We start from the raw sequence: 15926 nt of genomic DNA on the forward strand, positions 1-15926 counted from the left end.
TGTTAAGTGCCTGATCATGAGCTGCCACAAGCAGACACTGTCTGGCCTTCATTCCAGAGCTTCACAGCCATCCAGTCAGTAACCTGTTGACACAGTTCTTCAAAGACTGTGAAGTGATTCTGATGAGAGGTTGCTGATTTTTTCATTGTTTAGTATATATAGCCTCAAGATTAGATGTTATTGTCTGGGGACAAGTATCAGGTTTCAAGTATCTGCAATTGGTGCCTTTGCAAAGAGTACCTTCATTTCTCGTTATAAGTCTGGTACAGTATATTTGTTTGTTCCAAGCTTAATATATTTGTTAAAGAAAAAATCACGCTCTTGTATGCACTTTATAGCTCAATGAGTCCATTGCCACCACTTCTTCTGGGCATGTCCATTCATTCTACGCCAGCCTTCAGGTGTATGATGCCATACAAAGGAGATTTCTGGTCTTAGTAATGATTATATCATCTTCATTATGTATCATATTGTACATCCGCTTCCCAATACACGAGCAGCAGAGCCGTAAAGTGGCTAGCGCATAGCGCCTGCACAGAGGTTGGCGAGCGAAGCAAGCAGGGGGCAGAGCCCACTAGTATTGTTATACTTCAGAGGACATCCAATTGCTTTGCCCTTGGTTTACTGTTTACCAGACACAGCAGAGCAGCTATGGAGCTGTCCTTGCGCCGCTGTCATTAGACATAGTGAATCACCAGCAGTCCCAGTCACAATACTATACATATTCTCCCCATATTCGTTATAACGAAATTTCCATTATAACGTAATATTTTTATGGTCCCATGAGTTTAATTATAACAGGATTCCACCTGTATATATGCACTCTATATGGTTAGAAACAAAATAATAATAATAATAATAATTTAACACAATTTTCCATGGTTTGGATTACAAAAAAGGACAGATGGTTGATTGACTCAGATTTTCCAGTTGTAGAAAATAAGTTAGCTTATTGTATTTTATAATACTTTAATCTTCTTTTATTTATGCTTTGTTTTGAGTTTAAAAAATCAAATAAACCCATTTAATGTTAATTTGGCCTAACTCTTTGAATGTTTTTTGTCTCAGAGGTTCAGGTAGGGAAGTATCAACCTAGGGGGTACATTGGAACGTAACTGATTAGTCTGGTTAAGATTCAATAAATATGGCCTTCCTGACTGCCTATCAATTGAAAAAGCCAAATATTCTCAGAAAGAAGCACCAGAACATTTTCACTCACCACACTGTAGCTCATCTTCTCCGAGAGGGCACTCTGGGATGCCATTGCACACCTGGGAGGTGTTTACACACACACGGTTATTACAGGGAAACTTTCCAGGGCATGGAGGGATCTGAGTTGAACCTACAATATGAAAAAATGGGGATAAGAATCGTGAAATTGAGTTGTAAAAGAATTTCCTTATATTGCTGTGCTTTTTGCACAGTCTGATCTTCTAAACTTGGTCCACATTGAAACTGCACATTTTTATGAACGAGGTGACCCCGGAAAAGCTGGTGGCCATGTCAAGTCTTGAAACAACAGGCCATTGAATTGAGAATAGTGTAATATCTCCCTGCTTGACATTCTTTATCAAAACTGAAGTAAAACATAAACTTTTTTGACCCTCCAATAAATGTTCACATCATTGACGAGTGCAACTACAGCTAACAGCTTCAGTCAGTCCTGTTTTTAATATAAAGTCCAGAAAATAAACCTACTAACCTTGCATTAATGTTTCTGAGTGGATCTGAAATACTTTAGCTTACCAGGTCAGTGTTACAGTAAGAAGCTTTACTGTCATCTTTGAACATTATTACATTGGGGTCCTCAGTAATGACAACCAATGGATGACCGTGAGAGGTATCAATTCTGATGATACTGCCAATGTATAAAACATCATTGAAAATGCTGTGTTTGAGGATTTAGTTCAACAGTTATTTTTATCTACAAAATATATTACCCTTACTGGACTTAAACACACGGCCAGATTAGAAATTCCAGTCCACATCACACACAAACACATGTTTGAAATGTGGAAGAGAAAACTGAGTATCTGGAAAACCTCACAGAGATACAAGGAGAACTCTGCACAGGCAATGGCCAAGTGCAGGATTCAAACTCGGGATTCTGGGTTTGACTACCCTTACCTGGCAAGTACCCAGAAGAAAATATGATGAATGAAATTCTCATTTTGCTGTGAATTCGTATTAAAATGTTGATAAACTACACCAATTAATTGAACAAGATGAAATGACATGTTGATGTTTGAAGAAATCTGCATCGTATGAGCTGTCCTACCATTACGTTTTGTCACTGTAGTAGATTGCATTGCACATCCATCCATCCATTTTCCAACCCGCTGAATCCGAACACAGGGTCACGGGGGTCTGCTGGAGCCAATCCCAGCCAACACAGGGCACAAGGCAGGAACCAATCCCGGGCAGGGTGCCAGCCCACCGCAGGACACACACAAACACACCCACACACCAAGCACACACTAGGGCCAATTTAGAATTGCCAATCCACCTAACCTGCATGTCTTTGGACTGTGGGAGGAAACCCACGCAGGCACGGGGAGAACATGCAAACTCCACGCAGGGAGGACCCAGGAAGCGATGCATAGCACATGCAAGTAAGAATTTCACTGTTTTCTGTACTCGTGATAATAATGACCCTTTAAATCTATTTAATCTTACCACAGTTGTCTAGACTCTCATCGGACTGGTCTCGGCAGTCTGGTTTGCCATCACAAAGCTGGGTATGATGGATACATTCTCCACTGCCATGGCACTGGTACTCATCGGGCCCACACGGCTGATAGCAGCGAACCTCATCACTGCCATCTCCACAGTCTGTTTCTCCATCACACAGCCAGGCTTTAGGTTTACATTCCCCATTTCCACAAAGGAATTCGTGGGCACTGCAGTTTCCTGCAAGCAAACACAAAGTCATTTTTTACAAAAACAGGTTCCTGTTCACAAACTTGATTGAGTACAGTTAGTTCTGTCAGTTCTGCAGGCCGCATTGTAAAGATTCATTACTGCTGTCACCATCACCTGTTGTTTCATTGCTGGGGGTGGAGCCTGGAGGAGGCGTGGCTTCAGTATGCTCCGGTAAGACAGTTATTGGAGCAGAGCAATGGGCGTCATTTTCATCTACAGCGTCTGGACAGTCAGGCACCCCATCACAAGTCTTTTCTCTTGCTATGCAGGTTCCATCCCCACAAGCCAGCTGTCCCGATGCACACGTCACAGCAGCTAGAGCAGAGAAATAAGATAAAATGGATTAACTGGCCTTCATTCTTGAAAGGAATTGGCGAATTTAGCGCATATTCAAGTTATGCTTCTATTCCTTGTGTAGACCGTAAACAGTTTAAATCTGGGCTCCAAAGTTTTGGGGATGACACATTCACTGTAGCTTGATCTTCCAGTTTTTAACTGTTCAAAGTGAAACCCAGCATGGCTTTCTCCTACAATACAGGTTTGGCATATTGGGCATTCAGAGATGTTCTTTTGTACACCACTGTTATAAAGAGCTCTTACTTGAGTGTCTGAAGCATTTTAAAATATCCTTAACCATTCTTCTCCAACCTCTCTCATTAACAAGGTGATACTGCCCACAGAACTGCCATCCAGTCTCTGTAAACTCTAGTGTGAGAAAGTCCCAGGACAGCAAATGTTTCTGAGACCATTTGACACCCGAAATAATATCATGGTCAACGATGGCTAGATCATCCATGCTGGCCATTCTAATGTTTGGTTGAACAACAACTTAACCTCTTGACTATATTTACTTTCAATTCAATTACAGTCACATGAATGGTTGTTTGGGGTGAACAATGAGAGTCAGGTGACCACTGAATGAACTTTGGCCACAAACATCATTTTGGATCTGCAGTTGCTGACTTCCACTTGAAAGATATATAACAGATTACGGTCAGCTAAATTAACACTTAAAAATTAAAATTCTCAAAATGCAGTTCAGAGATCTTATGATGCTGTTCACTTTTCTAAGATACTAAAACTCTTTTGCATTTTAAGATATCTGCAATACACTCTGAGAACTCTCAAAAACTTTTCAAGATATCCTAAAATAAGTGCCAGTCCAGTTCAAGATACTGTATCTCAAATACATTTTGGAAAATCTCTCATTGACCTTTCATGCATTTCAAGAAATCTTGAAATACATTTATGATATCCCAAAATGACCAAGAGGGTATGTTGAAATATTTTGAAATGCTTTTTGGATATTTAAAAATTATGGCAAGTCAAATTAACATTGAGAGATACCTCCAAATTATTTTCAGATCTCTTAATGTAATCTCTTGATTACATCTTGCCTGAAGAAGGGGGCTGAGTTGCCTCGAAAGCTTGCATATTGTAATCTTTTTAGTTAGCCAATAAAAGGTGTCATTTTGCTTGTCTTTTCTCTACATTCATAATGGCTAACACGGTACAACACCCTAGTATTTCAGATCTCTTAAAATCCATCCATCCATCCATCCATTTTCTAACCCACTGAATCCGAACACAGGGTCACGGGGGTCTGCTGGAGCCAATCCCAGCCAACACAGGGCAAAAGGCAGGAACCAATCCTGGGCAGGGTGCCAGCCCACCGCAGGACACACACAAACACACCAAGCACACACTAGGGCCAATTTACCTAACCTGCATGTCTCTGGAGTGTGGGAGGAAACCCACGCAGACACGGGGAGAACATGCAAACTCCACGCAGGGAGGACCCGGGAAGTGAACCCAGATCTCCTAACTGCGAGGCAGCATCGCTACCACTGCGCCACTGTGCCGCCATCTCTTAAAATGCAGTTCACATTTCAAGATATCCAAAATGTATTTCCAGATACAGTATCGCAAAATTAATGGCAAGTCAAATTAACACATAGAGAAGAAATCTCAAAAAGAATTACAGATATTTGAAAATACACCTATTCCAAGATATCGTCAAAGCATTTTAAGATATCTCAAACAGATTTCAAGATATTCTGAAATGATACGCTGTACATTTTAAGATAACTGAAATGCAATTCAAGATATCTTGTAATAACTTCCTGTAAAATTTCCTGTTCTTTCAACTGAACTTCATGTCTAATTTAACATATCTCAAACTGCATTTGAGAAATCTCAAAATGTACAGGAAATTATTTTAAGATGCGTGTATTATGGGTGGCATGGTGGCGCAGTGGGTAGCGCTGCTGTCTCGCAGTTAGGAAACCTGGGTTCACTTCCCGGGTCCTCCCTGCGTGGAGTTTGCATGTTCTCCCTGTGTCTGCGTGGGTTTCCTCCGGGTGCTCTGGTTTCCTCCCACAGTCCAAAGACATGCAGGTTAGGTGCATTGGTGATCCTAAATTGTCCCTAGTGTGTGCTTGGTGTGTGTGTGTGCCCTGCGGTGGGCTGGCACCCTGCCCGGGATTTGTTTCCTACCTTGTGCCCTATGTTTGCTGGGATTGGCTCCAGCAGACCCTCGTGACCCTGTAGTTAGGATATAGCAGGCTGGATAATGGATGGATGGATTTGAGATATGTTATAATTCATTTAAGGAACCTTGAGCTAAAGCACATTTTCAGATATCTGTAATTATTACGTCAAGTGATTTTCTAACTCACTTAGTCCTGAACAGGGTTAGCAGGGGTTTGGTGCTGGAGCCCATCCCAGCTAGCATAGGGCGCAAGGCAGGAACAAACCCTGGGCAAATACACACATCAGATACACACCAGGGCCAATTTAGAATTGCCAGTTCACCTAACCAGTATTTGGACTGTGGGAAGAAACTGGAGCACTTGGAATAAACCCACACAGACACAAGGAGAACATGCAGGCATCATGCAAGGAGAACTGGGGATGCAAATCCTGGTCTTCTTATTGCAAGGCAGCAGCATGAACACTGTACCATTGTGCTGGCTAATTCATTATGAGATATCTTAAATGTATTTTGAGAAATCTCTAAATGTTAATTTGGCATACCTTAAACAGTTACATACATCGCCTTTAATGTTCTCTGATCAGTGAATAGATAAGTACTTTTTAAGGCAGAATATTCTTGTTCTATTTCAAAAAAATTGGATTGTCCACCTTGGTATCTTGCATTGTTCTGCATTGAAGGCTTCTTTCCATTTTAAAGACGCATCTTAGAAAGGTGTTATATATAGCAAACATTAATTGAGTTCTTCTTTTACACTACTGACATCCACATTGTCTGCTCTCAAATGACCTTAATCACACAGGTAGTACTCTGAATGAATCATTCATATTTCAACCTGTATTCTCCTACCTGAAGTATGACACACTTCCTCATCCATCCCAGAGTTGCAATCAGACTGTCCATCGCACACTTGCTCTGGACGGAGGCAAGTCTGATTTGGGCACTGAAACTCTCCAGAAGGGCACACACATTCGTGTTCATCACTGAGGTCTCCACAGTCATCGTGGCCATCACAGCGCTGCATGTACGGGATGCACCTCCCCACTGAGCAGTGAAACTCTCCTCTGCCACACTCCAAATGACAGCCTGGAAAAACAAAGGCAAGCTGTTATGAAAGACCTACTTTGAGTGCTACTGTGAAGAAATATCACCAGAGGTATGATGGTGTGGGTTGGCTCCATTCTTCCACCCTTCTCTGGGAGCCTCTTGAGCCCACCACTGTCCATACTGTAACTGAGGTGAGCCGGGCAGATGAGGACACACACATAGCAAGGGGTAGGTACAAAAGCAATACATGCTTTTATTTAAAATCCAAAAAAAAAACACTGTCCAAATGAAAGAGTGCAGTGCAAACTTCAATAAATAAATAAATAAATAATCAATTAAAACAGGGACAACAACACAGTCATTAGGTTAATGTTCCATCTGACACGCTCAGCACAAAGTTCAACTTCGTCTTCCCAGCTCACCCACTGCTCACTCAGTCAGTGGAGACATCAGCACCCATGGTCCTCATCACCCAACGCTGTCCTCATGGCACTGTTTCTGTTCTGTCTTTTCTTTTTCTTCCTGTCAAAATTCAACCCCCACCGAAAAGAAAGAGAGGAGAGCCAGCCAACAAAGCAAATCTTCGAAGCAACAAGGAAGGAAAAGTATCCTTTTCCCCAATATAGACGATTACCATATATACACACGTATAAGTCGGGTCTTAAAACCCGAAAAAAACGATCATAAAATCAGACCCCAACTTATATGCCCTGTCACGCACACGCACTTAGGGAGCTGCGGAAGGACCCAAAATGTTACGTGAAACCGCAGGCCAGAAGGGAATGGCAGAGTACTAACCTCTCTCTCTTTGTTTCAGCAGAAAGAAGGAAACACCACCGCTATGGATCCACCTCGAGTAACTAGCCGTGCAATATCACTTCCGCATTCCCTCTGTCGACCCCTGATGACGTCAACATCCCAGCATCCATCTTGGTACCTTCCCAGCAGCCGTCACTACTCATTTCCGGTCCCTCTCCATAAAGACTCCCCCATTCCGCCATGTTGATGTCTGATGCATATTGTTCTGTACAATAATCTGACTGAAATATTTCTATTTACAGTATACGGGGCCGGAAAACCCCAACCCTTTATGCCTTGTTGTGTCTTCTTTTTACAGCCCATTCAGAAATGCGACACATTTATTTATTTTTTTTACATCTCATTGCCTCCTCCAATCTCGCACCAGTTTCTCAGACACATCAAATTTTGTTACCAATTTCTTCCGCCACTTCAACGACGTTTAATTTAAAACCAGCTTCATATTTTCTTCTGATTGAACGCTCCATCGTAGATAAGGGATGCTCTTACAATAAAGGTGTATGAGGTCGCTTTGGAATAGTTGGGTATTACCGTGTGGTTTCGTAGGCACAATACATAGAAAAAAAAGGCCGTGTGCTCCGTGGTTACTCTCTCAGGTGGGCTAACGTTAGCATATCGTAATCTCTTGGACCAATAGTATGAGTTTTCTTTTTTTTTTATTAATTTTACTGTAATCATTCCATACATATAGATCAATTTTTACAAAAAAATAGGATTGAAAGCAAATCAAACCCCACCCCTGAGAAGGAGAGCATGGCCAATGGAGTAATACTTAAGGCTTGTAAGCATGCCTAAATTATTGAGTTTAATAGGGCAAAGAAAGATAAATGGAGAAGGAAAAGAAAATTCTTCTTATTCTAAAATATTATTGATTAAATCCTGCCAGGTTTTGAAAAAATTCTGTACAGATCCTCTAACTGAGAATTTGATTTTTTCCAATTTCAAATAATATAAAACATCGGTTTCCCACTGACTTATTAGAGGAGAGTTAGGATTCTTCCAATTTAACAAAATGAGTCTGCGTGCCAAAAGTGTAGTAAATGCAATCACCGTTTGTTTGTCTTTCTCCACTTCAAGTCTGTCTGGAAGAACAGCGAACACAGCTGTTAATGTGTTAGGAGGGATTGTGACCCCAAGGCTGTCTGAAAGGCACTTAAAAATTTTGGTCCAAAATGATGTTAGTTTGGCACAGGCCCAGAACATGTGACCCAGTGAGGCAGGAGCTCGATTGCAGTGTTCGCAGGTTGGATCTTGCCCTGGAAACATTTTGAACAGTTTTAAGCGAGACAGATGAGCTCGATATATAATTTTGAGTTGAATAATTCTATGCTTTGTGCATATGGAGCTCGAGTGAATTCTCTGCATTGTTACCTTCCACTCCTTTTCTGATATATTAATTAAGAGATCTTTTTCTCATTGTCCTCTTGGATCTTTAAAAGGAAGGGACTCTAATAAAATTTTATAAATTGCAGAAATGGTGTCTAAGTCCTCGAGGTTGAACAGTATTTTTTCTAGCATGATGGAGGGTACGAGATGAGGAAAATCGGGCAGGTTCTGTTTGACAAAGTTTCTAATTTGCAGATAGTGAAAGAAATGTGTAGCTGGAAGGTTAAATTTGGAATGTAATTGTTCATAGGATGCAAAGATCTTGTCTATATAAAGATCTCTGAGCAATTTAATCCCAAATCTTTTCCAGATATTAAAAACTGGATATGTTTGCGAGGGTTGAAAGAGGTGGTTCTCCTGTAGAGGTGCCACATATAGAAGATTTTCCATCTTAAATTGCTTTCTAATTTGGTTCCATGTTCTGAGTGAGTGAAGCACAATTGGGTTATTAGTATATTTGCGATAACTTGCATTTATTGGAGTGCAGAGCAGGGAGTATAAAGAAGTGCTGCAGGATTTTACTTCTATTGCGGACCAAGCCTGTGTATGTTCATTTATTTGTGTCCAGGTTTTTATGGCGTGTATGTTTGCTGCCCAGTAATAAAACTGAAAATTAGGTAAAGCCATGCCACCTTCTGCCTGAGGTCTTTGTAGGGTCGCTCTTCGGATATGTGAATGTTTTGAGTTCCAAATGAATGAGGTTATGGTTGAATCTAATTGCTTAAAAAATATTTATTGATATATATTGGGATGTTTTGAAATAAAAAATGAAGCTTAGGAAGGATATTCATCTTAACAACGTTAATTCTTCCGGCTAGAGTGAGATGAAGGGTTGACCATCTATGCAAGTCTTGCTTAATTTTTTCCATACAGACGGAGACATTTTGTTGATAAAGAGCTTTATGTTTACTTGTGATATTTTCCCCTAGGTATTTAAACTGATCTGCTATGGTAAAAGGTAGGGTGTCCAATCTAATATTATATGCTTGTGAATTCACTGGAAAGAGTATACTTTTATTCAAATTAATTCTGAGACCAGAAATCTTTTGAAAATCTGAAAGTGCTGTTAAAACTGCAGGCACAGTGTTTTCTGGGTCTGATATATATAAAACCATATCATCTGCATATTGAGGACTGTTCCAGTCCTTCTCTGATAATCCCCTTTATCTGATAAGAATTTCAACAGTGGACCGCCAGTGGTTCAATGGCGATTGCAAACAGCAGTGGTGACAAAGGGCATCCTTGTCTGGTGCCACATTTGTGAGTTTTCTGCTTTCGACTTATACAACCGACATTATAAAATACCAGAAATTATACGGTCAAATCAAGTCATGACTTATCTGCGGAAGAACTTATCCGCGAGTACATATGGTAATTTTAAATGGACACATTTGCCATTTTTGCCCATTAGTTTACACTCAACAAACCAAAATGACAAAGTGAAGACATGTTCTCAGAAAGGTTTGTAAATCTGAAGGTTCGTGAGCCTGCTGCCAGTGATACCTGCCAACATTTTTCAGTGTCTAGAGCACACACTTCTTAACTTTCAAAAATGGTGCCCCAGATGATGGCTCCCTAAGTGGCCACCTGTGTCACCAACATAACCAACACAACATTAAAACCGAATACACAAACAAAAATGTCAACAAAACACAAACCCTGAAGTCATTAAAGGAAAGTATATAACATTTCTCGATACTGTATATTTTAATGCAACTTACCGTCTTCATCAGAGTCATCATCAATGCCACAGTCCAGTCTGCCATCACAGACCTGGAGTTGGGGGATGCACCTTCCATTAGCACAGTAAAATTCTCCCCGAGTACAGAGGTGAGCTGGGGGGCACTGAATCTCGTCGGAGCTGTCAGTGCAATCGGGCTCCCCATCACAGAGGAACTGCTCAGAAATACACTGTCCACTGTCACAGCGGAACTGTTGTGGCCCACAGCTCGCCATACAGGCCTCATCAGAGCCGTCCCCGCAGTCATCTTCATTGTCACACACCCATGAGGATGGGATACACAGCCCCGAGCCACACTGAAACTCGGAATGTAAGCAAAGAGGCTCAAGTCCACAAGGTTGGCCGGAGCATTCCCAAGATCCTCCTGAGCAGGTGCTGTTGGTGAAAGGCAAGATAGACACAGTGATAACACATGTAAAACAAAAATAAAGACATTTAACTTGTGCTAGTTATTAAAGTCTTGGCTATATGGTGTACAAGGGTATAATTAAATTAAACAGAAATGTCATAACATCAGTGATTCTGGACTGGTGTGACGCAATGGGGGCAGGAACAAAAGAGGACTCTGACTACTGAACTGAAGTGTCCCACTCCCTGAATTTTAGACAAATGTATTTTTGGACATTTTCGTTTAGTTCACTATATAGCAATCATACCAATCCTGGTGTGGCGGACGGCTGGAACGTCTCCACGCTGGGAGCACCGGGGGAACAAGTGTGGCCAGAGCATTACCTCCCTCAGAACGTTAGATGGCAGCTCCCCTGGGTTGCAGCGTTGCCTCAGACTCCCGCAGGGCTTCATGGGAGTTGGAGTTTGGAGATCTGTGGGTGCTGCCAGGGAATGTTACAGATACTGCTGAGCCCTGGAGAGCAGCTCTTCCATCACACCCGGACGTGCTGCCGGAAACACATCATCAGACACCTGGAGCACTTCCGGGTGCCCAATATAAGGGGCCAGCATACACTACTCTGGGAGCCAGAGTCGGGAGGAGGAGAACGAAGCCTGCCGGAGGGAGAGTGGAGGAGAAAGAAAGAGAGAGAGAAAGAGAGAGATAACGAAGAAGAAACGAAAGGAAAGTAAAAGCGTGTTGGTGTTTGTTGGGACTGTATAAATAAAATCACGTGTGCTTTAGTACTTGTGTCCTTAGCATCTGTTTGTGATCCTGGCTGGAATGTTCACACTGCATTAACAGACTGAGGAACTCATTTTTTTTCTCCAAGAGCTGTGCTGTCCGTCTCCCCTTCTCTGCCTCAACACACCCATCTGTTCCCCTATGGGCAGCTTACACAAGCACAAACACAAAATGCAGCTATGTGTTCAGCTATATATATACTAGTCATTAAGCCGTTACAATAACGGGCGCTAGAACAGTAGTGCATAAACATCAGTAGGAACAGTCTATATTAAATGGCAAGGGACCTTGACCTCATTCTTTTTGTTGGTTGTATTTTTCTTTGTCTTTCAGCCTTTCTTTTGTTGATGTTTACTTGCTGAGCTGACCGTTCTTCGTGGGCTGCCGCCGTGTATTGTGTGTCTTTAATTTTCTGTGACAGTAATACTGTCTTGTACGTCCACTGGCTTGTACGTCCGTAATATACCTTTCATTTTCTCTGACAGTAATACAGGCGTGCGCGTCGGTAATATGCCTTTAATCTCCTCTGACAGTAATACTGGCTTGCATGTGGCTGTAATATGCGTCACTGTATTGTGTACCTTTAATTTCCTCTCGCAGTAAAACTGGTTTGTATTTCCGTAAAACGCCTCTAACTTTCTCTGACAGTAATATCGCGCATAGCACCGTACCCCGCGCATGCGCACTTCACCAGAAGACACCCACACACGGACACCTGGACGCACACAGGGATTTTATTAAAGAGGATATATATATATATATATATACATATATATATATATATATATATATATATATATATATATATATATATATATATATATATATATATATATATATATATATATGAGTAAGAACTTTGATTATTCTTAATGTTACTTACACATTGTAAATATCATATATGCTGCTCTTTTCAACAGCCATTTTATTGGAATCTGTTTAATGCAAGATCTAAATGAATTAACCTAAATGAATTAATTTAAGGAAATTAAAGGTACACAATACAGTGACGCATGCTAACATAATTAGCATGGGCACTAAAACAAAGATTTTAATTGAATCACTGAGTCCGTTTGTTCTTCTACAAACTTTCTAGCATTACACTGTAATCAACGTTAATGTTATGTGCAGAAAAACAAAGTAATTTACAGACAACCTCTTTTCAATTTACCAGTTCTGGCAGTTCTGGATGATGGTGGCTCCTGAGGGGAAAACAGTCTGTTCCCAGTCGCATGGACAATTGATTGGTTTGATACAGTTTCCATCTGTGTAGAAAAAAAGAATATGATGGATTTACCCATCCAGGCATCACTGATACATAATGTACTAATGACATATTTTTCCACAGTTTGTTACAACAACAGCATGTTGAATGTTATCATGTTGTCTGCAATGAGAAGTGAACCAATTTGACACCTTTTATTGGCCAATTGATCAGATTACAATATGCAAGACTTCAGACCATCCTCTCCAGTACTCACAAAGTATACTGTATATGCAAATCTTTACAAATTCATTGCATTATTCTTGTTTTTTGTTTCAGTTTTTGTCTCCCTGGATAATCTTTTGTGCATCCTTATGGCCAACCTATATAAGTCACTTTGATTTTGGTGTATTTACTTCTTGACTACAACTTGTTTGAAGAGGGGGCCTGAGCTGCCTCGAAAGCTAGTAATCTTGTAAACTATTCAGTTGGTCAAGAAAAGGTGTGATTTTGCTTCACTTCTCATTTCATGTGATATGTATTTAATTCATTGTTTTTATATATATATATATATATATATATATATATATATATATATATATATATATATATATATATATATATATATATATACGAACGCTAGAAGGTGCTGTTGCCCTGTGAACCCAACAGACAGATATGCAGACACAGGGTAAAAGCACAAAGAAGTTCTTTTAATTATTGTTCTTTCTTTAAAGTGCCTTTTAAGCACCACATCCACCATACACAAATAAACCAATGACAAATAATACAATTTTCTCCTCCACACCTCCAAGCAAGCTCTGTCAACTACCGCCCAACTCTAGCTCCCTTGCTGGGTCTCCCCCAGTCCTTTATCAAGTTTGTGACCCGGAAGTGCTCCTACTCTTCCTCCCACGTGACTTGCCAGCACTTCCGGGTCAGATGCAGAATCCCAAGTCTTTAATCAGCCTGGAAGTACTGTGGGGCTTCTGTCCTCATGACTTCCACGCACTTCCGGGCTGTAACGGAAGCATGACTCCCCAGGTCCTTTAATATCTCCCGCTGGCAGCACCCAACAGGGTTGAGAAACCTGACTCTAAGTCCCAGGATGCCCTGCGGGAATTCGGGGCACCACTACACTCCAGGGGAGCTGCCATCCAGCGTTTTGGGGGAGGCAGTGCCCTAAAAAACCTGCCTTCCCCCATCCATCCACTCCAGGGGTATCCCTGCCGGACGTCCATCGCAATATATATATACAGTAATCCCTCCTCCATCGCGGGGGTTGCGTTCCAGAGCCACCCGCGAAATAGGAAAATCCGCGAAGTAGAAACCATATGTTTATATGGTTATTTTTAGAATGTCATGCTTGGGTCACAGATTTGCGCAGAAACACAGGAGGTTGTAGAGAGACAGGAACGTTATTCAAACACTGCAAACAAACATTTGTCTCTTTTTCAAAAGTTTAAACTGTGCTCCATGACAAGACAGAGATGATAGTTCCGTCTCACAATTAAAAGAATGCAAACATATCTTCCTCTTCAAAGGAGTGCAAAGCAAGCAGTCAAAAAAAAAATCAATAGGGCTTTTTGGCTTTTAAGTATGCAAAGCACCGCCGGTACAAAGCTGTTGAAGGCGGCAGCTCACACCCCCTCTGTCAGGAGCAGGAAGAGAGAGAGAGAGAGCCACAGAAAAACAAAGTCAAAAATCAATACGTGCCCTTTGAGCTTTTAAGTATGCGAAGCACCGTGCAGCACGTCCTTCAGGAAGCAGCTGCACACAGCCCCCCTGCTCACACCCCCCTACGTCAGCGCAAGAGAGAGAGAGAGAGAGAGGAAGAGAGAAAGTAAGTTGAGTAGCTTCTCAGCCATCTGCCAATAGCGTCCCTTGTATGAAATCAACTGGGCAAACCAACTGAGAAAGCATGTACCAGAAATTAAAAGACCCATTGTCCGCAGAAACCCGCGAAGCAGCGAAAAATCCGCGATATATATTTAAATATGCTTACATATAAAATCCGCGATGGAGTGAAGCCGCGAAAGGCGAAGCGCGATATAGCGAGGGATCACTGTATATATATATATATATATATATATATATATATATATATATATATATATATATATATATATATATATATATATATATATATATATTGGATCTTGAAATTTCAAAACTTTGCACAGTGCAATCTGTTCAAGACCTCCCAACAAAAATGTAATTGTCCAGAAGAATAAATGTGCTAAATTTCAATTGGTTTACAAAGGGCTGAGTTGTTTTGTGCAGACAAATGTACGGACAGGCAGACAGACATGGCTATCACAGTAGGTGCTTCTCACATTACATGTGAATAAAGCAAACAAGAATACAAACAGGACTACTAAAACACAGTCAGACGTGCACTCTTCTGTAACCGCCATAATTTCTGTTTTCTCCACATTTTTCAAAAGGACAATTTTGGGTAGGATTGGATTTTTGTGGGCCTCAGGGACTTGAGATAGGCACATATACTGGAAAATGTTTTTCTGTAGGTTGTTTTCAAATAGCATAGAGAAGTCAAGAGAAATAGCCGATAGATAGATAGATAGATAGATAGATAGATAGATAGATAGATAGATAGATAGATAGATAGATAGATAGATAGATAGATAGATAGATAGATAGATAGATAGATAGATAGATAGATAGATAGATAGATAGATAGTCTGTAATTGAATTTTCTGCTTATTCTTTTACTTTTTTCTTCTTTTTTATCTGTGGAAGCACACATCAACAGTCAAGTCAAGATGACAGATTATCCATCCAAGTGTTAAAATGGATAAAGTATTTAATTCTATATCTGAAGGTTGATTTATTAAACTCAACCAGTCACATCATGTGTGATCTTCAGCATGTCTCTTGAACTGCCAACACTCTTACTGTAAATTTTACTTTATTTGTCCATTGCTTTAGATGGCAGTATCAGCTAAATAACTGCATTAATCAACAGTCATAAACAGCCTTGGATCAAAGTTATGTAGCGGCAGCTCATGCATGAAGTGACCTTCTTCACAAACTGAATAGCAGCAAGCGCTTCTCACACTCCCTCTGTCTTGATCAAACACCAGAAAATATCAGCACTCTTAAAACAGTGTAGGGTGTTGAATGGGTAATGAAAATAGAACATTTTCAATCTTCAGTTTGT

General features: G+C 40.7%; 1 protein-coding gene across 1 annotated transcript in view; it reads right to left on the reverse strand.

The window, feature by feature from the left end:
* The window catches only part of sspo (SCO-spondin), a 417885-nt gene that overhangs the window by 296080 nt on the left and 105879 nt on the right, over window positions 1-15926 (reverse strand). The window contains exons 26-31 of the mRNA XM_051928802.1: window positions 12713-12806; window positions 10390-10784; window positions 6266-6502; window positions 3022-3237; window positions 2677-2910; window positions 1220-1342 (exon numbers count right to left, since the gene is read on the reverse strand). Coding sequence (XP_051784762.1) covers window positions 1220-1342; window positions 2677-2910; window positions 3022-3237; window positions 6266-6502; window positions 10390-10784; window positions 12713-12806 — 1299 coding nt within the window. The remainder of the gene's footprint in view (window positions 1-1219; window positions 1343-2676; window positions 2911-3021; window positions 3238-6265; window positions 6503-10389; window positions 10785-12712; window positions 12807-15926) is intronic.

Source organism: Erpetoichthys calabaricus, chromosome 6 (genome assembly GCF_900747795.2).
Source record: "Erpetoichthys calabaricus chromosome 6, fErpCal1.3, whole genome shotgun sequence".
NCBI classification, from domain to species: domain Eukaryota; kingdom Metazoa; phylum Chordata; class Cladistia; order Polypteriformes; family Polypteridae; genus Erpetoichthys; species Erpetoichthys calabaricus.